General features: G+C 39.1%; 1 protein-coding gene across 1 annotated transcript in view; it reads left to right on the plus strand.

The window, feature by feature from the left end:
* Nucleotides 1-5,613: 5,613 nt before the first annotated feature.
* znrf3 (zinc and ring finger 3) overlaps nucleotides 5,614-24,343 on the plus strand; it is a 136,873-nt gene continuing 118,143 nt past the window's right edge. The window contains exon 1 of the mRNA XM_039771414.1: nucleotides 5,614-6,241. Coding sequence (XP_039627348.1) covers nucleotides 6,023-6,241 — 219 coding nt within the window. The 5' untranslated portion in view covers nucleotides 5,614-6,022. The remainder of the gene's footprint in view (nucleotides 6,242-24,343) is intronic.

Here is a 24,343-nt window from a genome sequence, read left to right on the forward strand (position 1 = left end):
TTGTCTCGAGGCACAAATCTGGGGAAGTTTGCAGAAAACTTTCTGCTGCTTTGAAGGTCCCAATGAGCACAGTGGCCTCCATCATCTGTAAGTGGAAGAAATTCTAAACCACCAGGACTCTTCCTAGAGCTGGCCGGCCATCCAAACTAAGTGATCGGGGGAGAAGGGCCTTAGTCAGGGAGGTGACCAAGAACCCGATGGTCACTCTGTCAGTGCTCCATAGGTCCTCTGTGGAGTGAGAAGAACCTTCCAGTAGGACAACCATCTCTGCAGCAATCCACCAATCAGGCCTGTATGGTAGAGTGGCCAGACGAAAGCCACTCCTTAGTAAAAGGCACATGGCAGCCCACCTGGAGTTTGCCAAAAGGCACCTGAAGGACTCTCAGACCATGAGAAACAAAATTCTCTGGTATAATGAGACAAAAATTGAACTCTTTGGTGTGACTGCCAGGCGTCACGTTTGGAGGAAACCAGGCACTGCTCATCACAAGGCCAATAACATCCCTACAGTGAAGCATGGTGGTGGCAGCATCATGCTGTGGGGATGTTTTTCAGCAGCAGGAACTGGGAGACTAGTCGGGATAAAGGGAAAGATGACTGCAGCAATGTACAGAGACATCCTGGATGAAAACCTGCTCCAGAGCGCTCTTAACCTCAGACTGGGTTGACGGTTCATCTTTTAGCAGGACAACGACCCTAAGCACACAGCCAAGATATCAAAGGAGTGGCTTCAGGACAACACTGTCCTTGAGTGGCCCTGCCAGAGCACAGACTTGAATCCGATTTGAACATCTCTGGAGAGATCTTAAAATGGCTGTGCACCGACACTTCCCATCCAACCTGATGGAGCTTGAGAGGTGCTGCAAAGAGGAATGGGTGAAACTGGCCAAGGATAGGTGTGCCAAGCTTGTGGCATCATATTTAAAAAGACTTGAGGCTGTAATTGTTGCCAAAGGTGCATCGACAAAGTATCAAGCAAAGGCTGTGAATATTTATGTACATGTGATTTCTCAGTTTTTTATTTTTAATAAATTTGCAAAAACCTCAAGTAAACTTTTTTCACGTTGTCATTATGGGGTGTTGTGTGTAGAATTCTGAGGAAAAAAATGAAATTAATCCATTTTGGAATAAGGCTGTAACATAACAAAATGTGGAAAAAGTGATGCGCTGTGAATACTTTCCAGATGCACTGTATATAAACAAACATGCACATTATCTTAATAGCATATATAAACAATTATATATATATATATATGTATATATATATATATACACACAGAGATACACATAAAGTTAAATACAAATGCACATAAGTGCTGAAACACTTCAATTGCAGTGAACAGTATATATTATAAAAATAGACATTACTCAAAGGTTATGAAATATTACCAAAAATCTTAAATGTTTTAAGTAACCCACATGTTAACCTAGTCCAGATGGTAAGCAGTATACTTGACAGCTGTCCTCATTCCAAGTGAAGGGCTATCAGTTGAAGGTTACTTTTATTTCACTTGGCAAAAAAGAGACCCAGTTACACCCTCTGCTGGCCAACACATATAATGTCATGTTCCATTCTTTAAAATTTCTTGGAACATAGCTAGATTTCACTGCGGTTGGCTGGCGCCCTGCCTGGGGATTTGTTCCTGCCTTGCGCCCTGTGTTGGCTGGGATTGGCTCCAGCAGACCCCCGTGACCCTGTATTAGGATGTAGCGGGCTGTATGATGGATAGATTTCATCCTGTCATACTTTAAGAATGCATTGAAGTTTAGATTTATTGCCACATGTACACTTGCCCTGCTCTGGGTACACAGGCTCATTGGATGGATGGACAGAGTGTAATAAATTGCATACTTGTATTTGTCACCAACATGCAATATATCACCAGTCTGCAACACCACAACCAGCAAGCATTAATAGTCATATACAGTAGTGCCTTTCACACCTACCTATGTATCTGTTATACATGTGATACAATAGAATACAGTCACATAAACAGTTTTCTCTGAAGTTCTGAAAGGACTCTAATGAATCTTAACTATGAAGAGAACACCGTTAATGCACTTATCCAACACACTTCAAATAAAGCCCGGCAGTGGTCATATTGTAAACTGATGCACTTCTCTCAACCAGGGTTTTCTATTACAGATTCATGAGAAGTCGGAGTCTGTCCTAGAAACTTCCAGTACAAGGCAGGAACAAACACTATAAGGTAAACGTCTACATTGCAAAGGCACACTTAATTACATATCCCAAAGACAGGGACTAAGCTGAGAATTTAACCATAGGCCCAGCACTTAAAGAAACAGAGTTAAAGTAACTACTGAAACTGTGCATCTCTTAAAATATATATATATATATATATATATATATATATATAAGCAAACTTATTTTTCTTATCTGTTATATTCTGTAGCAGCGCAAATAAATAGAATCTGGTCAAAGTAGCATAACCCCTTCCATTGTAATGGCATCATGCTGAGCTGGGATGAAGAAGGTGCAAGGCTGTTCTGCGAAATACTTGTTGTGGGGTAGAGGATTACACCATGGAATGCCAGCCTGACATGGCAGCCACACATGTATAGATAATTTCCAAACTCCCTTTCACTTTTGTACAGAGGTATTAAAAAAATAAATGTTTTTTACATGCCTTTTAGCAATCTTAACCAGAGATGTGTGGTATAGCGTGTCAAAGAAACAGTTGCCTGAGCTTTTATTTCTAAGCTGTAAATTCTCACACCCTAGAATACCTGTCGTCACTGCTTACCCTGTATAAGCCTGCTAGACATTGGAGATCATCTGCTGCCTGCCTTATAACTGTTCCAAAGTTCCACCACAGCTCCCTTTTAAACTGTATATAGAAGCCAGGTGCTGGGTGCGGCTGGATGAAATGGTCAACTTGTTCTTTAAAATGTCACTTCAATTATGGCCAAGCATATAATGCACTGGATCAAAAAGCACGAGGCCACTTTGTTATTTCCCACCACTAGCACTCTGCATGACAGTTGCCTGCTACGGCATCAGAATAGAAAAGGTTCTGCAAATAAAGCACATCCGGGTAGTGTTCACTATAGAAAAGTACTACAGTAAGTAAGGTTTCTTGTTTATATGTGTGAGATTCTTTGCTTCTATATTACATTAAAAAATACATGGTCTTAATGTGTGCTAGTAACTGACTGTGTTTATAGATTTTAATGGAAACACCACCACATTGCATTAAGTGTTATTGTATGTGATGAACATTTCATTTGGCTGTTAATTTTCAAAAACTTTTACACCACTGAATGTGTAGAATTATTTTATTGGTAATATAGATTTCACAACAAATTGTCCTTTTTTGTCAAACAATGAAAATGAGCAGCATGAAGTAAAACTGATGACTGTAGGCCAAACAAATACTGAAAGATTATGCAAGATTTCAGGAATACGCAAGCATGAAGTGAGGAGGACATATGGTACATATGTTTGTCTCTCTAATTTGGAAACAGATATACTAGATGTTAGACACCTAAAGAATTACATGGCTTTTTAATAACCTAAAGGTATGAATTTAGCAAACAAAGGTACATTCAGCTGACTCGTGAAAAGTCCAAAATATCTGTTGCATACTGAACAATTTGTTCACTTTCGAGTTGAATTTGAGACTTAAATTAGCTATTATTAGCAATGAGGGTATGTGTCTTATAGTTAAGGTGCTGGAGTATGACAGTTAAATGATTACCAGATCAGTCCCTAATACTATCTTTCTGTGTGAAAATCACTTAACCAGTCATTCCTTAGGTTGTGATAACAGAAAACAATTTGGGTATAACATTTCTAAAGAACCTTCATGTGTTTTACACTACATGGTTAAGGTTTTTTATTTTGTCATGCACAATATTTCTTCTGAGTTGCATCCTTATCGACAACAGCAAAACTGGTTAAAATTTCACAAATGTTGGACTTAGGAAGATTCACTACCCAAATAACATTTTCTGATGCACAAAATGAATGTGGGCGGCACAACGTTTAGCACATAACACCCGCAGATCTAGGAACCTGTTTGTGATGTTTTCCCAACACACATCCCCCAAAGTGCATAGGGATGTTCACTCTATTGTCAATCATATCCCAAAGACGTACAGTATGTTATGTTGACTGAAAATATTAAATAGTTCAGTGTGAGCTGATAAGCCCAGTAATGAACTGGTGGCTCATTGTCCAGAACTGAATCTTTTGCTGCTGTCACTGACTATTGTAATAGGTTAAATTGATTTGCAAGGTCACTGGGGGGAAGAAAACAAATATTTTACCACATAACATTTTGAAATAATGCCTTATTTTTTATACAATCAAGTTTAATCAGAAAATAGAAAACAATTTATTGAGCCAATGTAATAAAAATTAAGTTTTAAAGGGAGCCTCTGGAAAAATCAAATGTAAGGCATGAGCACTCCAATAATATAGCTATAAGGGCATTTCAGAGTTGGCAGTTCACTTAACCTCCATATTTTATGTATTTAGAAGCAAAAACAGAATACCCTGGAAACCCATACAGACACCAGAAGAGGACTACTGGGACTGAGATTTGTGCCAGCCATTGACATTACCTACTGTACCTCCATGCCACATATACACAGAATAGTGTATACACACTTAAAATTAGCAGTGGTATGGTGGGACAATGGGTATCATTGCTATCTCATAGCCCTGGGTTTTAATCCTTACCTGGCTAATGGTTGTTATTTCACAGAATTTAAGCACTCCCTCTACATCTTAATTACTTGAGAGTTTCTTTTAAGTACATCACAAGTGTGCATATTGCCTGTGGTAAATGGAACCCCATCCAGAGTTGGTTCATCCTTTCACTAGGGTAATGGATAAAAGAGATTAACCCAATCTTTTAATTAATATGGCAATTAAGAAACTAACAAATCTTCAAATACGTTTTCTTTAATTTACAACACCGCCTCGTTTCATATTTTGCTGCTTTGTGTGGTTCTTTTTGCGTTGCAGAACAACCTGTGATATTACTCGTGGAAGCTTCAGTCTAAGGGGTGGGGAGTTAAATATAGCACAAAACTAAAACGTGATAGTCACAAAAAGCAAAGTGGGCGCATCAAGTAGGCTTGTGTGTCAAAATCAATCACTGCAGGCATATCTGGTGATGGTGCAAATACAAGAGACACAACAACATAATATATGGAAAGTAAACGACAAAATTATGAGGCCAAAGATAGCCGCAGAAACCCACATAGTGTATCGAGTACGAGTTTTTCAAATTGATAGTATGACCTGTATGGCACAGAAAGAACGAACCTATGTACAATTCGAAGCGAGTGGTCAGTAGCAGGGCAAGTTCATGCCTACCCTGGAAACCCATACAGACACCAGAAGAGGGGAAGGGGGTTTCCGTTATTAACATGTTATGGGTTTTGACTGACTGATTATTTACATGTTATAGGTTTTGATTACGTTACCGACAACATGACAGCCCCAATACTCTCTGTTTTCAGGACACACGCGCCTTGCATCCGAGGCCCTCGCTCGCACACCGCGGACCGGCCACGCGCAGGCGCCCCTGTTGACGTCTGTGCGCGAGGCAGCGCGATCCTCCTTAATTACGCTGGCAGCTGACATTTGGGAGTGGAAAATGAGGGGTCATGAAGATTGGTGGGTGGGGATAACCCTTTTAGAAGAAAAAAAAAAAAAAAAAAACCTAAAGTGAATCACGTGTTCCCAGATCAAAGGAGATCCGCTTTGTGAAGCTGGAAAGAGGAAAAAAGCAATCGAGAGAGAGGGAGGGAGAAAGAAAGAAAGAAAGCGAGCGAAAAGGAGGGGGAGCGAGTGAGCAGCGCTGCTTGAGCGCCGACTGACAAGATTGCTGTTGCAATGGAGAACTAATGAAGTCCAGCGCGTGAGCGAGCCCACCTCAACTTTCTCCTTTGGGATTTTACTGTACTTCCACGCTCTGTGTTCCCCCAGAGAAAGACAAGAAACCCTCCTGGACAGTATGCCCCGATCGGCGCCGATCCTGCCGGCGAGATGATGGTGTCTGCGGCGCGGAGGCGAGGGGCGCAGTCGCTGTTGGCGCTGCTGCTACTGGCGGCCGCCGCCGCGGCTCTAGCTAAGGATACCGCCTTCGTGGAAGTGGTCCTGTTCGAGTCCAGCCCCAGCGGGGATTACACTACGTACACCACCGGGCTGCAGGGGCGCTTCTCCCGAGCAGGGGCCACCATCAGCGCAGAAGGAGAGATTGTGCAGGTAAGCTCGTACAAGTTCTCTCAACTTTCCTTGCAAATCGCCCGGCAGACCGCCGATAACTGGTCTAAACTTTCTTGTCTGTCTGTGGGCTAGGGTGAGTGGCGCGGGGGGTGATAGATCAGTGGGGCAGAGTACTTACAAGATGGCTTCTATCTTAGTACAGGAGTACGGGTGGACCTGGCCCTGCTGTTGGACTCTCGCACTGACCCTCGAACAGATGCGCTGGGGTGCGCGGCTTTGGCCTCAAAGTGAACGAGTTACACGAAGTTACACACGCGCGCCCCCGTACACTCACACACGAGAAACACTCGCACTCTTACAACTCTGCGTAGTCTTCACGTGGTGCGCGGCCGCGTGAGCGGCCAACTGTTTATTCTGCGTCATTGGGACCTTGCGGAACTCTGGTCGGACTGTTAACGGCAAGCTGATGCACCCAATATTAGGTTGTATCCGTGTATTCAATCATGATTTTCCAATTGTGCCTTTTTTCCAGATGAAATCCTGTTGGTAGCCTCCTAGGAGCGTGTGTACGAATAAATAAATCCGATTACTCTGCGCACCCCTGATAGGTAGGGTTTCACGTGGGGCGCAAATGTACACCTGGACGGATTTTCAAGTCGATTCGTTTAGTGCGTTTCCTAGAGTTTGGTTTTTCGTGGCACCCGTCCTTTGCTTCTGGATGAGTATCTCGTGTGTGTATCCTGTTTTCCTGACAACAAACACCTTCGTGCATTTGTGTTTATTTATAGATGCATGATGTTAGGTTCAATTTGACGCAGTCCATGCATCGTAGAAGTGATTTGGTCGCAAGTTCATTCCTTATTTGCATACTTAACGTATTGAACTGCTAATATTATTGTACCTTCATGTGTGGTATCCGAGTGTTTGTTTTATAATGCCTTGCATTTATGCATTTACAGATCCAAGTGTATTAAGCCGATTGGATTAATCTTGTTAGCAGTATTTGGTAAACATCTGCAGTCTTGCTGAATTTTATACATTGTTGCTTGGGTTTTTTTGTTTTGTTTGCGCAGCAACTGAACTTTACGAAAACTTTGTGATTTCACGTGTACTCAGTATTTGATACTGAATGTGTGTGCGCGTTTATAAACCACTTTTTAGCGATAAGCACTTCCCTCTCATTAACATAGATATTGTTTTTATGTGTTCTTTACACGTTTCTTTTTGTCACGCAAATTCCTTGCTTACCAAATATTACAATGAGGATGTTGTCTCCCAATAAAGTTCTGCGTGCAAGGACTTTTTCTTTATGTATTTGATTTTCTCCTCACTCTTTTATTGATTATATGTTTGAACTCCACAGCCTCCGAGCTGATTTCGGGCTTCCCTACACTTTTAACAAGGTTAAGCGGGCCCAGGCATTGCGGGTTTGGACAGATTGTGGTTATGTGCTTTTCGATCAGATGAATTTAAGCTATTTTACTCCCTTCTGGCTACAGTTTAATAAGCATCTTAGCGACCATAAAACGGCCTTCTTGCTGTTCCTTCAAAGGTTTTTAAAATAAATCCGGTTTGTCTAGACGAGCTGGGGAATAATCCTAATTCAAACATCAAAGATGTGCACACGTTGTGCTTAACTCTTCATTCTCCAGGTGTCCACTTCTTCTTCTCCTCCTCCTCCTCCTCCCCCCTTTTTCTTCTCACTCTCACTCTTTCCCTCCCTCCACCTGCCACCCAATCGCCCGCAAATACCATCGTGTGGCTGGAAAGGAATCGGTGGCTTTGAAAAGAGGGAATTTATTAGGGAAATGTGTGTCCTGAATGATTAAAAGCAGCGCCGGGAGGAACAATCTTTCACAAAAGCATTTGCCTCCAAGATAAAAGTTGAATTGTTAACCGGCAAACGTGCGCTGCATGAAGTTTGGGAGCTTAGGGGTTGAGATTTTCAAGGTCAGCTCGTTATCTGAACACTGGTAAGCGCCTCTGATGGGATCTGCTGCCTAAATAATCCCCTCCCTCCTCAGAGTTAATGTTTGAAGTTAACGCTCCTCACATTTCTCATCCATGGCCTCTTTATTTCCGCCTGAGTTTGTTTTTTTAGTTACGTTTGTGTAAAGGATTACTGTCATTTGAATAAGCAATACATTTTTTCTCCTCTCCTCCTAAGAATCGAATGCCCCACTTATATCCTTTCATTTGTACGGTCATCATGGAATCTTAGCACTGGAAGCACTGTATGCCCCACAGATGTCCCGATTCGGTCTGTTCCCTGGCACAATTGTTTCCCAGCGTGGAAAACAGCTCATCATAAGGGCCAGGCGGCTGGCTTCATATGTGCGTGCTCCGATTTAGGAGTCAATATTTAAGAACCCACTCCCTCCCTCTCAGTCGTCCCTTTCATTTCTACTTCAGAATGCCGCCTTATCAAGTTCATACCTTTCCATTAAAGGACTTGTCAGGTGAACAATCGCGAGGTAGAAATCTACACGCAGATGGTATTTTAATAGCTCTCTGTGTTTGAACAGTTATTAAAAGACCAGAATTCATGTTTATTTTTTCAGAGATCTGAGTAAACTCCAGACTTTTCGTTTCACTGCCTTTGGCGCACGCATCCACTGAGTCCATCCATGCAAAAGCCGAGTTTTTAATCTTCCTATTAAACTCTGCGTTCCAGTCTAACTTGAACTCTGCTTTTGTCGGGTGGGGGGCGTTGGTTGCAGGGTTCAGATAAATGCACGCGTAAATTAAAATAATCCCTCTTGACACCAAAGCTGGATGGGGCTCTCCAGTACAAATGGAAAGTGACGTCCAGATATGTTCTGCTTGCTGGTTCTTTGATCAAAGAGTTATTGACCTTTTTCCCCGCGGCTAATTACAAAGCTTTGTCATCTGGCCATGCTCCATCGGGGGCGTGTTTTTTCTTTTTCTTTTTGCTATAGAAGGTCTTTGCGCCAATGCTGCCAGATTAGGCTCCGGCTCCCCATGATCCTGAGTTGATTTAAGTAGGTTTGAGAATGTAAAAATCACGTACCTAAATACCATAAATCCAGAAAGCAGTCAGTCACTGATTTCTCTTCCGTACAGCACAATCCATTTTTTTCAGTCCCATTATTTTTTAATTTATAGCTTTCTAGGCTATAGGCCCACTGCTCTGGAAGTATTTTACAAAACTGATCATTTTAAGGGCCGTTACTTTACCAGGAAAGATCTAATAAGGCCAGTTTTCAAGATTAGGGGATTTAGTACTACCACGAGTCCAAACATTTGGGGGAAAAGCTTCCGCTGTTAACTTCATTAATTCGTTTGGAGGCGTTTGCTATATCCCGATCTGCTTTTTTTCAAACGGAGCAGAAGAGCGGTGACTTGCTTGTTACTTTCCATGTTCAAGACGCTTTGAGCTTTTCTGTCGATTCCTTGCAGAATGAACCGGTTCAGTTATCTGTATGGGGTTTGCATGCCCTCGCTCTGACTGTGTCGTTTTGTCAGGTCACTCCGTTTTCCCCCAACATCTCAAAGATCTGGTAACTGGTCACTTGAACCTGTCAAATTGGACTTAAACTGAGTTCTCCCCACTTTGCGCCCGACGGTCTGCACAGGCGCTATTCTCTTCATGAGATTAATGGGAGATAATGTACAACTGAGTTCACACGAGTAATTCTTGTTAGTGCAAGATTTAAATTTGCATTATGAGTGGCGCTATAATAGTAAAGGCTGAGTCTTTGATATTAAAAATGTCTTTTGCCTTACACAGTATTGTTGACGTGAGTGCTACATTTTAGTTGCAATCAGAAACTAATGCAACAATTATGTACGGTATTGGCTGTGTAAGGCACTATGTACACTTCTGATTATTGTTTCTTTTGAAAGGCTGTCGTACTCGATATTCTGATAATGAACACTGTTCACTACAGTGGGTAGATTACGATGTCGTGGACCCTTGTAATTTGGTTCTTTCGGAATGCAGCGGCTGAAGTTTACCGTTTATTCAGCAAGCCGCTTACATGCCAGCCTGCGCTACAGCCCTTTTTACTGTACTGCTCCCTGCTGGGATACTCCACTGCCCATTGTGGTTTTCAACGTGTTGTTTGGACAGTTCTGACAGGCAGCGTGAAGTTTCTAAATCTGAAGTGCCCAGATGGGGGTTGGAGATATTTGGGGGGCGAGGGGAGGTGATATTGTTTGGTTAACCTCACGTTTGTGGAGGTTTTGTCGGTCTACCATTTAGATCATACGATCCTTTATTATATTTGCGGTCGCGATTTGTTTTGGTTCTGAAATTTTCCAGGGAAAAGGAAGGTGTATTTTACATCGCCATAGTTTTTTTTTCTCTCATTTCGCCTTAGCATGTAAAGCCTACAGGGCAGACCAGCCAAAATAAATAAATGAATCTAATTCCCAGCTTGCTTCCCAATAGATGAAAGCAGCACGGCAAACGCAGCTTGGCGAGAATGCAAGACTTTTTTTTTTAAGTATTCCTTCTGAATGTTGCCATCAAGCGGAAGCATGGTGTATTTATTTATTTACTTATTGCTATTATTTTAACCATAACTCTAGGTGGGATAAAACGGCCAGTTTAGTTTAAAAACGGTGTTCTGGCATGATGGTACAATATTATTTAGCCAGGAATAGGCTTCTGTAAAGACCGTTCATGGAGTGTACCATCGGTAAAAACAAAACATACCATGCGCAAATAGCAATAAAATAAAACATTAAGTAAAACAAACGTTTACAGTGCCTTATATACACAAAATCAATGGAACATGTGATGAAGCATGTAACTTTGTGCATTTGGCTGACATCTTTATCCAAGACCACTTTAGAAAGATCAGGAATTTAGCAACTATTTATTTGTTTGTTTGTTTGTTTTTAATTCAAAACAAGTCACCTTAAGATGCTTGATCCTGGTTACAGAGTGAGGCATGAATGAGAAATGAAGGATAAGCCTAGTGACTTAGGGTCCAGTGCCTTAGAAACTACCAAGATTTTGATTAAACAGAACCTCTTACTGTGAAAATTATTACAGGGCTCTTTAACCTACAAATCAGTTTAGTAATACTAAGTAAACAGAAACTCCCATTCAAAGATTATCTGGTTAACAAGATCCCTAAATGATTAAAAAGTAATACAATACCATAAAGAAATTACTGATAGTAAAGAGAAGTTTAGTGGGATAATTTGAAGCATTCTTGAAAGTTGTCTTCTGTGAGGTCTGTTGGTACATAAGCTGCTGCTGCTGGGATGTTTTCAGTCCATCTATTTGATTCGATGACAGACTTCATAGACAAAATCAGATAGCAATGCAAGAAAAGTGAATCCCTAATTAAGACTGTAAAAATCAATCGTATGAAAAAGGTAGTATTTTATATAGATCCTTTCATCGTGTCTTTCGGGGTGATATATTAATAAGAGAGTCAAAAAGTGAGGCATGTGAAAATAACCAAATAAATTAAACACACAACAAGACATAAAGGTAAAAGCTGTTTATTGTATGCTGAGCCTTTCTTGTTAAACCTCAAAACAAGCAACATTATTAATTAAATAATAGTACAATAAGAGGTAACATTTATTACATGTGCAAATAACTATTAATCAAGCCTAACAACCATTTTATAGTGTCCAACCTGTTGAATGTTTTCATAAGGTGCTTTATTAATTGAATTACAGCACAGCAGTCTATTCATGTTCTGTGCATGCTTAGTCTTGGATTAATGGTGGGAGGGGGGCAAGGGTCGCAGGAGCCTGTTCTAGAGGAAGCAGATACAAAGCAGTAACTACCCATGCACTAGATTGACAGGTCATTGCTGAGTACACTTGTTCATACAGTGAGAATTTGAACTTACAAAATGACAGGAGGACAAAACTGTTTTGCATAGCACCTTTTTTACAAAATTTTACAGGGTGCTTTGTTAATGAAATAGTGATATAGTTCTTGATAAAACCTATCATATAATAGGCTGACCTACCATAAAGGTAAAACTATTTCTCTTACACGGCACATTTCATGGTTGTATGATCTAGCATACTGTAATATATAAGGTATAACTGTGTATTTTACATGGCACCTTTCATGGTGTGGGAGTCCAATCCAGGATTGATTACACATACTTTCTTTTGCTTGTTGCTGTTGACTAGGTTTTGGAACTCAATGACCCTATGATGGAATTAGCTGGATAAGAAAATTGAATTGATGTGTAGGACTTCATGATATACACCAATATCAAGGTGCTTTAGCAATCCATAACTAATGCTTTTACAAAATAAGTAAAACGTAGGTGAAAAAAGCCACTTGATTTTATACTGTGCTTTTTAATATGAAACTTTTAGAACAAATTGAATTATACATTACTAGAATTAAACTTGTCAATTCCAGGCATTCTGAACATATACTAGGAAATAAACAATATTTCATATAGCTTTTTTCTTAGTGAAACTCTGCGCAAGATACAATGCAAAACAAGAAACAAAGATACTGGAGTCAAAAATGTACTGTATATAATAACATTGAACAGCATGAAATATATATAAGAAATAATAATCATTATTTTATATCAATCTCTTTCATAGAGCTCATAATCTCAAAATAAGAGCTAATGTGTATCCAACATTTCCTGTCTCATGATTAGTTCATCCTAATGCTTACTAGGCCATCTGAAGTGCAATGGCACTTCATATACTATGGTGCATGTATGTACTGGCCATAGTACTGTCATGTGTGCAGTGCAGTCAGACAAAAAACTTTCAAGGACAAGCATGCCACTTCCCTGTGTTTTTTTTTTTTTTCTTCTCAAGATTAACTTGCTCAGTACTAGTTTTCTAATAATGGGACCTAGCTTGGATTGCCTGCTTATGGATACAGAGGATGGTGCAGTGGTTAGCCCTTCTGCCTTGCAGCCTTTTGGGACTCTGTATTCATTACACATTTTGCATGTTTTTCTCTTGTCAGTGTAGGTTTTTCCCAAAAGCTTCAGGTTGATCTTGCATCCCATAGATGCACATAAGGTGATTTTAAATTAATGTATGAGTTAGTGTGTCCTGCAATGGATTGATAGTATCAACAACTGCCTGGTACTCAACATTGCGAAAATGGACCCCAGCACCTATTTGATCCTGTATTAAACATGGATGACAGCACATTAGCTTTTGTGTCCATGTTCTACTGAAGTGTAAACTAAACAAGGTGTTTCATCTGAAACTCCATCACGGCCTTCTCTCCCAAGGTCTATTTTTGTGGATTTGAGTCTTGACCTGAACTTTGGGTGGGGGGTTGTGATGCTGTGTCAGCTTGATTTGTACTTTGACTAATAGCGTCTACGAGGAGACTAACATCATGAGGGAGTAAGCGGAAGATTGTTTGCTGGTAACATCTCTAAGAAAATGGTATTTTCATGATAGAAGCAGACAGTTAGTGTTGGAGTTTCTCAGTCTGTTGTTGTGATTCTTGTGTGGGATCCAAGGATGGGCTGCACACTTTTTTTGCTCACTTTTTACACTTTTTTTTCCTCTCAAAATCAATCTATAATTAACATTAGGTATGTTTCACTGAGCAACATTGTTTTTGCATTTGATTCTAGATTTCCATGAGATTTATGTTTTACCAAGCTGGTTTTAAAAGGAATTTCATAAAATAGGAAAGCAATTATTGGGGTCACTTTTCCTATTTTGGAATAAAGGATACAGTAGGCCTGTTCATATTTCAGTGTGTTTACTGAAATTTGTGTATTGCAAATTGCCCATTGTTGTCAATATTTGTACTTTGTATATCAGAAAAAAGTGTTTCTGATGAAGTTTGCTGGCATGGAAGAAATGTGTGTAAAGCATAGCTGGGCCTTTCCCACAATTTGCCTGCGGTTTGGAAGCAAAAAAATTGATAGTAAATTGTCAACTAACAATGGCAAATATTTTTATAAAGTTCTGTATTCAAGTAATTGTATTAAAAATAATATGTAGCCCGAAATCCTATTTTGTAAATGTAGTTATGAATAGTTTATAGGATGTGCACATATGAGACTAGATTAATGTGTTTATGGGTTTGATTTGATGAGTGTGACCTGTGATGGAACTGGCAAAGGCATTCAGGGCTGCTTACTACCCTGCATCTGTTGCATGGTAGGGACAGACCTAGAAAACATCTTTGTGTGCAATATATCCATCTATTCATTTTTCTAGCTTGCCCCCACAGTTCATAGATCCTTAGAATTTAAGAAAACTGGGTAAGCACCAACTATAAGGCTCAACTGTGTGTGTGTGTGTGTGTGTGTGTGTGTGTGTGTTTTTTACCAGACCAAATACAAACTTCTTTGTCTGACTATTGGAGCCACCCTGTCCCAAATATTGACTCTGTGTGTTAGTACCATGAAGAGGCATTTAAACCATATCCTGGCGTTAATTCTGGAATAAATTCCAGAGGGATGTCCAGTGTCTGAGGCACCCCATTAAAATTCCAAGTTTATTACAAGAATACATCTTGCCTGAAGAATGGGCCCGAGTTGCCTCGAAAGCTTGCATATTGCAATCTTTTTAGTTAGCCAATGAAAGGTGTCATTTTGCTTGGCTTTTCTCAAAATTTATTAGGGCAATCATGAGTCTGATCCATACCCTGTACTGGGTCTGTGGGACTCCTCCACTGTCATGTCTACTATAATCTCCCTCTCACTCTTGACTCGGCCTTCTTGAGGTACCCTTAAAAGGCTGTATAATTCATATCGCTAAACGGTTGTTCTAATGTGTGCTGACATGCCAAACATATATTAATCCAAAAAGTGAAGACTATGATGTATAGACCATATTTTAGTTCCTTTTTTAGAGGGCCAATTATGTGCATTTGCATTGAAGAACTTTCTGTTTTTTTGTCAGTTTATATTGGCTACCTGTTGTCACGTTTCAGAAAACTGGCTAACAGGTCAGGGATATCCCAACCAACCTTCACTCTACCTTGCCTGCTGAGGTGTAAACCATTAACAAACTGACTGAGGCGCTTCATCCAGTTTTTGCATGGTATGGGTACATGTACACATAACATAACGCATTTTTGTCAACATAAAAAGGCAATTTCACAGCAGTATCCAGTTTTCCTAGCATAAGTGGAGCAATTTACTGCACTCATATTTCAATAAGGGTACCTAGTGAGAATGTAGCTGCTTTTGTTAAGAATAAGCAGTGACATTCCATTAACACATAGATAACACAAGTCTTTTAATTTCACTCGCAAAACCCCAGCATATCATACTATAACTGACACTCAGCCTGTACTCAGTGTTGTAGTGCCTCATGGAGTACAATCTGCTCCCCCAGGCTTAGATTAAACAAACCTGGTATGTTTTTCACTTTCTCTCAGCCGTTAGCATTTTGGATTAGGAATACTCAACCTGTATCACTATTCAGGGCTTGAATTTCAATGCATGATTTTGGGAATCATACCTGTTGTTTAAAAATCCTGCATTGTTTAACTTAATACACATCTGTACTCTACTAAGCAAAAATGCTTTTTTATTGCCATTTTTATTTCATTATGGAGTTAGCTTAGAAATAACAATGCATGATTTGTCCATATTTTGAGCAGAATCCTATAAAATTGTATTGACATGCAAATGATGATAAATTGCTTTTTAACCTTAACACGCACACGTACTGGTCCCGGGACATAACCGCGTTTTAAAAACGTTACAGTAATGTGTGCATGCCCATCTGCCATGCATCTCGACATACTACCCATCAAATGAAACTTCAAAGTCTCGTCTTACCGATGATATAAACCATTTTGACACACAACAACCACAGCACTGACACTAAAGCCTTTTTTACAGAGAAGTACATACTTTTAAGAGTTGACTTTCCCTACCTTTGAAGACCCCCTGCAAGTCAAACATCAATATTTCCGAGCAGTATTGATCCCATTCTGTCCGTAAGGCTCCAGCGAATATAATCCAGTAAAACGATTAGGTTCAAAACACACGATATATCCTCAAAGGGACAAAAACTCCAGAAAATGTTTCATAACTTGAGACTAGCTACGCAATTTTTTTTCATTTCTATTGATCATATTAGACGTAATTTGTTTCTGTCGGCGATAACATGCTACAGCATGTAACACGGAAATGTTAGCTTCTGATTGACACCTAAGTTGGCCAATTACGACGGGTCTGGGGTTGACTGGCACCTCTCATAGCCAACGAGTGTCACAGACAGCTGAACGATGACGTACAACTCCAAACCCTGGTAGAATCTACCAGTTTAATTGGACACTGTGACTGACACTCAAAACTTACAGCCAATGAGCAGCCGAGCATTTTGATATGTAACTTGCCATACTAACTTGTAAACAAAACGATCGGAGCTGCGCGAAGGTGGCATTTGTGCCAGTCTGCAGAGTTGGTGTGTGGTTGTTTATTTTGATTTCGGCAAGTTTTTTCGCATTTTAAATATGAATAAACTTACCGATAAACGTAAATACACGCTCGATTAAATAATAGATGCATGTACGCGGCGTGAAAGTAATCAATCGGCCCAGGAGACGTCTAATGGCAGAGAGCGACATGTGACACGCCCTTGTGCTTTCTGCTTGCTAGTGATTGCTGCCATCAAGTGGCACATGGAAAAACGCTGAGCTGTGTTGTAACAGTTTGTAAAAGAAATGTATATAGTTTGTGTGTATTTTTATAACTAATAGAGTGACACTGTGTGTAGATATAGATTCCTTTAGGTGTACGCTTTCAGTAGAGCCCTCAATGATATATGTGGGTTGAAGCATTCAAAAGTTATTACACTTTTTCCATACGTTCCAAAATGTGGATAATGGTCCCTCTAAAAAGCACCTGGGCATGCCCACATAAAAACTGGCGTAAAAAATGTCATTTTTACAGGTATTCTTTTCAAATTTGAAATGTGAGTAGTCAACAAGTTATTCTGTTGGTACATAGTGTGTTTCTGTCCCCACCTACCTACTGCAGCTTTATTTTCCTTTATTTTCATAAAACAACTTGGGCGAGAACAAAAAAAAATGTTTTTTTTGTGAGTTCTAATGTGCATAACTTTTGATCAGTCACACTTACAGTGATTCTGACTACCAAGGGTGAAACTAGAGAATGTTACCTTTACAAAGAGACCAAACATGTGTCTATACTCCAGATAGTTCAATAACAGCAATGATTCTAATTTGGAGAGGTCGAATTACAAGCGATTTAGCAAAAATGACCCCGCTTGATAAGGGGTACAGCTGCTGTGTTCAGAGCCTTAATAAAGGAATTAATGCTACACTTCATACCCTGAATGTAATGAACAAGGATATTGTTTCTTGTCCAACCATCCATCCATTCATTTTCAGATTAGACATACAGTATCCACTTCACTTGTGCTTGCACATATTTTCACATTCTCCAAAAGAGTCATCGGATCAAACCTGCAGATTTAGGGATGTGACAGGAAGATCAGTGTCAACTGTAGCAAGATAAAATGGAGCAAAGTTTCAAACAAAGGACTATCACTGTACATAAAGTGATGTGAAGAGGTGCTCCATATGTTAACTCCTTGTAGTGCTTTAGAACTTCTAAATTGGCTAGTCATTTATGTACCTCCGCTACTAATGCAGTGAAGCCTGAGGAAAATGTCTAATGATACAGCATGTAACACATCCACAGAAATGCAAGACTGTGAAAATGCACAGTTAGCAGGGAAGCTAAAGCAACATAGTGTATTGCTAAATTCCGTGGGCTTTTGAAGCCAAAGAAATGCTCACCAGTACAAAGACTGAACTTAGACAAATGTAGTGACACACATTTAAGTATGAGGCCTTCAGTTAGAAGCTATTAATGTAGTTATGGCTGATCTAGTTCAATGGCAAGTTGTGGATTAGGCATAAAAATATCAAAGTCTGACCACTTATGTAAATTGTCTTCTGTACAATAGAACAAACACAAATTGACAGGATTATGAAATTAATTAATTTAAACTTAAATTGACAAAAGTGATTTCACAAAGGTAGTTTTAAAGTTAGGTTAAATGTTTAAAATTAAGAAAGAGATGGAAAATGGTAGAGTTAAATCATCAGGGGATTTGTTAACTTTGAAACTTGAATAAATTTGACCTGTCTGTTAAATGTAACTGTTCACTAAGTGTCAGTTTGTGACAACAGATCACCCAACTTGACAAAGTGATTTTTTTTAGATAACCTTATTTGAAAAGTGTGCTTTAAATAGTGTGGGTAAACAAAAATGTCCCAAATTACCTTAATTTTAACAATTCATGGTTAATGGATATACAGGTATATACACCCTTAATTTCGAAATGTTCATTTTAAGCATTATTTATTTTTCAGGTATTGGAAATAAAATGTCAATGAATTTAGTATGTGCAAACAGTTGGATAAGTCAGGTTGCCCAGATGGTAGCAGGCCCAGGAACGAAACCTGTAGCTGGCAGGTAGATGTGCCAACAGGTGTGAATGATAATCTGAATCCAAATTAAAGTAGAGTCCAGAATAGTTAAAGATGAAATAAACTAAAAGAGATGCAGTGTCTTCAGCCTTACATTAGAGTATGGTGGGTTTTTTTTTGTTATATTTAAATGATGGCAACACTCGGATTTTCAGTTCTTTTCTTTTTCAGGTAAGGGAGCAATAGGTGCTGCAGATGCTTATGGAGATTCATTCTCCTGCTTAAAAAGTTAAAAATCGGTATGTAATGGTGTGATGTTTGCCTGTAATTGGTTGCATCTGTGTTTCAGTTTGCCAAGTTACCATTGAGATAAAGATTTTGTTTTTCTTCACCTGCCTTATTTTGTTTAATAAGTTAAAAGCCAACCAGGTTGTGCTGTTCATATCCAGTCTTGGCATTAGTTTAAGCCATTTGGGTTATGAGAATGTTTTTGAACACTTAATACACTTTGTATGCAATGGGCAATTCAAGTCTACAACATTATAACCTTCTAGTTGAATGTCTCATATTCAAGGACCTGAGGAGCTGTTAGGTGTTTGTTTCTCAGACTATAGATTCTGATGTCTTTCTTCACTTATGCAGTTGTGCTCCTGGATATTTCCCCTCTATACTGCTTAGATAAAGTTTGCCATTTTCCCTCAAAAGACAGCTATAGACGGCTTTCTGTGAAACCTTCAGACTTGTGGCAATCTGTCACACGGAATAGCTTTCATTCTGCCAAAAAAAAAAAACCAATAGACTTGCATGTTTCTTGAGAAAGCTGTTTCATTTAGGAATGCCAGCACCTTGCAACCCAAGTGAATAGAATAGCAGGTCTCAGAGATACTAATGAAATTGCAAAGGTTTCTGTAATAAGCAACTAGCATGGAAACATGAGTGACTCATGATAGGTTAAGGAGTTTACCATCAGGACACTGAAGAAATGGCTGCTGAAAATAGGGCTTTGCAGCCATATGTGAGCAATAAATTAAAAATGAGTAATTACAGGCAGTAATAGCCATAAACACCAGTAATACCGTGCCTATATTTTAAATCAGTATGATGGTATTTTGATAAGAAAAGGTATACAGAACATTTCTGGTGACCCCAAACTTTTGAATGGTAGTGTTGTGGTTTTCTGGTAGCACGATGTCCACTTTGACAGTTATGATGGTAATTACGATAAGGAAATTATTATGTATAATCCCCCACAGCACTTAGAATGTGCTGTACACAGCCTCATAAAATTGAAAAGAGTGGTGGGTAGGGAATGAAGTGGTTATGTTTTCTGTGTTGTGCATTTTTCTGTGCAGCATGTCATATTTTTAACACAGTACCCCACCGAAATGAAATGAATGGCAGCTATAAAATAGCTGTGGACAATCTACGGTATGCGACTGCAAGGCCTAAATTGTGCTTCTGCCTTACTTGGTTTATTGCAAAGGTGTGAGATTATGAATCTTGCAGTGTCTTTTTGTACAGAAGCTTAGGATCTGGAGCATAGATTTATTTAACATTTTTATGTCACTGAAAAGTTTATTTTTTTCATTATTGTTACATTTTTAGATAATAATAAATAAAGCTCCAATCACCAATTCTGAAACTATATAAATAGAACATATTTGTGCAAAGAAAAAAAATTATTGAATTAATAAATGTCAATATTATTTGATTTCAGATAATTTCATACAATAACACACTTGCTTAGCAGTGTGCATCATTTATATTTTCTATTGGATGCTTACAATTGACCTGATTTAAAAAAACTGTAAATGAGACTTAACTTCCAATACAATTGATGGTTATGAATTTGGTTATCTATGCAGAGCAATGGGCCCGAATTATATGAACATGGACAAACAATTTTTGTTTCAATTTATGCACTGACAGTAAAAAAAATATCCTCCTCTGGATACAATCTTCTTATATAATACGCTACCATTGCTGTTTATTTGTCTGTCCAGGATTTAAAATCACCTGTCGCTCGCAAACCGTTTCACCTACACATATACTAGTGCCTGCTTAAGTGAAAAATTAAGGAAAACGTGCAACACAAAAACTAACTTAATCAGTTTTAACACAAAAAGATGCAGACGAAAGAAGAGAAGCAGTGGGCCGCTAGGGTGGAGAAAAGAAGAGCAAGCGCATCATCCTCTGAGCAAACGAATGCTAAACAGAGACAGAAGGAAAATGAAAACTAGGAATGCTCAAGTCAAGTGTATTCACTGCACGTTATCATGCAGTACGCTGTTACTGGTAACCATATATTTCTCTATGTAATCTATTTGCAGTAAGTACATGTTGCAGTGGTGAGTGTATGTGTAATATTGAATTTGTTTGTATGTGTCTTTGTGTTTCTTTTCTAAAGAAAACTGAAGTGAACAAGTTTTAATTTCATATTGGATTGATAATCAAAATAAGTATTAAGGTTCACAAGGACACTATGGTGTTGAATTTTGCCCATTGTCATTTTCATCCTCTTGCTTAGTACAGTCAACCAGTATCTGTTTCACAGGTCTTTTTAAAGGGCACAATAGTGTGACTGGAAGTGGGTGGAGAAGTGGGAAGGGTTCATCAGTGGGGTCACATATATTCTTCCGGGTTGGCGACTTTAGAACTGTAAAGTAAGTAGACTTGCATGCCACCTCTGTGGCCTTTCCTAAACCCCTCTCCTATGATCTGTTACTCTTAATCCTGATAGGTTCATTCAGGTAAAGACAATCTTGATCTTTTATATCCATCCACCCACTCACTGAACATGCTTAATCCTCCCCTACTCCCCTTGTTTTGTCCACTTTTTTTTTTGTCTGTGTCCTCCCCTGTGCTTAAGTTGGCGTAAGAAGTATTAATGAGGTTTCATTGCAGATTCATTGGCAATGCAAAGCATAAACACCACTTTCATGACAAACATTAAAAACCATTCATATGCTGAATAGCCTGTGCATTTAGTTCATAGATACTGTAGAAGATGTAAAAGTAAGAGATGTGATAAAAGTGGCAGTCAACATTTCTGAAAGTTGGCATTTGTACTGGAGATTGCCAAAAGTTTTTTGAGTCCTTATTGTTTGGCAGCATACTTGTAATTGGTCATCCCCTTCTCGCCATCCTTCTCTACTATTCTCAGCCCTATTCCCATTACAGTCTATTACGATCAGTATTTTTGTCCTTTTAAGTTAAAGGTTGTAAATGTCCTTTTTTATGTATCTTAATTAAATAAAAACTAGTTTAATGATTGCTAAAAACTGAACGACTGTTGGATTTCTGCACCACCCAGCTTGTCTGTCTTGCCCTACCCAGCAGCTAATTTAAACTGGGGTGTGGCCACGGGTCACTTGGGGTTGCCTGAAGGTGGACAGATGAAAGATCACTCTTAAGCTTTTGAAATGTGTAACCAGAGGCGAATCTGGGTGTGGCTGCACACAGTTTTTGAACAGCCTGATGAAAGATGGGCAGTAAAGAATTGAAGCTGAGAGAGGGCAGAAGGCAGAGAATGGGTTGTGGCATTTGTGACAGCCATGCCTCAGAGGTGCTTGGCTGTTCCAGTGACCTTCCCAGAATTAGCACTGTCAGTTTGAATAAGGTGATGATAATAATAATAATAAAAAAAGATGTCGACTTTAAACTTACACAAGTTCTGATGTGGAATAGCAAATTTTGAAATGCCACGTGCAGCTGCTTATCTAATCTATCTAATCTATCTATCCTAAAATGGCTCCCTGTTTAATGTATAATAGAAGCTCTCATTATGATAATGACAGAATTAAAAATGAGGTCTCTGCTTTTGAGATGTATCTGATCTAATTTTCTTTATACAACATCGGTTAAGATTCTTCTTAGAAACCGTATCATAAAATCCATCCATTTTATCCATTTTTGTATCCTGTTTTTTCATGACTGTTATGTGGGAAACTGCTCCTATCTTGTAGGTAACCCAAGACTGGGTATCAATACTTTGCACACAAATCCGCAGTCAGTTGTACTGTACAAATTTAGAGTCCCAAATATCCCTTTTCTTGCATGTCTATGCAAACTCCTGTCAGACTAAAATGTAATAGTTTCACGGCAGGCCATCAATATGATAGCTTCCTTTATGATCTACTGAAGATATAACTGTCAGACAAACAAACATACATGGCTTCTGTAGCAGGAGTGTCCAGTGCTGACAGAATGGGTCTTTTAAATTTGATATTTAATTTGAGACTATTAGGACATTTCACAAATTAAGTGAAAGAACAAGTGTATGCAGGCAGAATGGTAGCTCTTCTGGCAATGTGACTCCCTGTCAGTTAGTGAAACTGCATTTTCAGTAAAACAGTTTGGAGTGCCAGTCATACCTGAACACTAATAATATATAGTGTTGACTATATATTTTGTAGAAGAGTTTGTAGAAACTCTTCTAGGAGGCGCATACAGTCTTTGTATGCAAAATAAGACTGAAGTTCTTATTTCAATACAGGATCACTTGGTTCAGGTCTTCACCTGGTACAGGCTATAAGTAAAACTGCATGGCTTGCTAGCCCATTGCATGGGCAATCACATTCATAGAGGGCTATGCTGCTGTTGCTAGTCAGCATGTCTTTCACATATGGGAGGTAATCCAAGCAAGATTCAGATATTCCTCTGGGCAGGCAATGCATTTCCGGTTTGTGCTGTTGAAAAATGATATACTAAATAAATTTGTAATTTATATAGCTCTGTTTGTAGTAAGTGCTATCACAAGGCTTTAAGAAAAATCAATAATGTTTCCTTTTATACTGAGTTTTTGAATATGAAATCCAATTAAACTGCAATTTGCATCATTAAGCTAAATAAGGATTTTGACTGGTAAAAATGCACTCTGTTTTAATTAATGAAACTGATCACATGCATGATCAGTTGAAATTCTGGCCGAACTGTCAATGTCATTTGCTTTTGGGGTATGGCTGGGATATGGAAAAGAGGGTACTGTATGGACTGAGTTTGATTGTGCATACTGTGGGGGACTGACAGAGTAGCACCCACTGGATTTAACATTCCAAGGACCCTGTGGGTGCTAGCAGTTTAACTGAGGCAATGCAAACTACTGAATGTTTCGCTAATTTACCAGAAAGTTATAATCCCCTTAAATCAGTGATTCAGCTCAATTTTTTTTTCTTTTTCCATCATCCTTTCTGAGCCAAAGCCTGCCTTTCAACTCGTACCTGGAAGAGAAGCAAGTTGAAGCTGGTAGTGCTAGAGGCTGCTTTCACAATGTGTGACAGCGTTTTTAATTTAACAGGACAAGCTTTGATGTTTCTCAAATATTTATAGGCATCTCTCGCCTTCTGCTTTTTTTTTTTTTTAAATAATAAAAAAGAGAGAGCAGAGGGTCTCTGCTCACGCAAAGACAGATTTAGAATCTGGGGGGGCCCTCTTCTTTTAACTTGTATTGATTTATTGTCAGGTTAACTTAAAATAAAGCCAGCATCTTTTTGGCATGCTCTTCATAAGCCTGCTCTGGGCGAACAACTGTTTGCATCCCTTAACCCTTTCAGCCATTTGCAGTTGTGCAGACATGTGACCAGTTAGAATTAAAGCAGACAATTATTGTAGATGTTAAATTCAAAAAGTTTTCTCCTGCTTTCTTTATTTCTGTGCATCTGTTCTGTTTCAACTGATGCTGGTGATAGTATAAAGTTTGGTTGTCTCCCTTCATTGTTCAGTGTGGTAACGAATCAAATGATTAATTAAAATCTGTGTTTTCAGTTTAGATTATT

Source organism: Polypterus senegalus, chromosome 12 (genome assembly GCF_016835505.1).
Source record: "Polypterus senegalus isolate Bchr_013 chromosome 12, ASM1683550v1, whole genome shotgun sequence".
NCBI classification, from domain to species: domain Eukaryota; kingdom Metazoa; phylum Chordata; class Cladistia; order Polypteriformes; family Polypteridae; genus Polypterus; species Polypterus senegalus.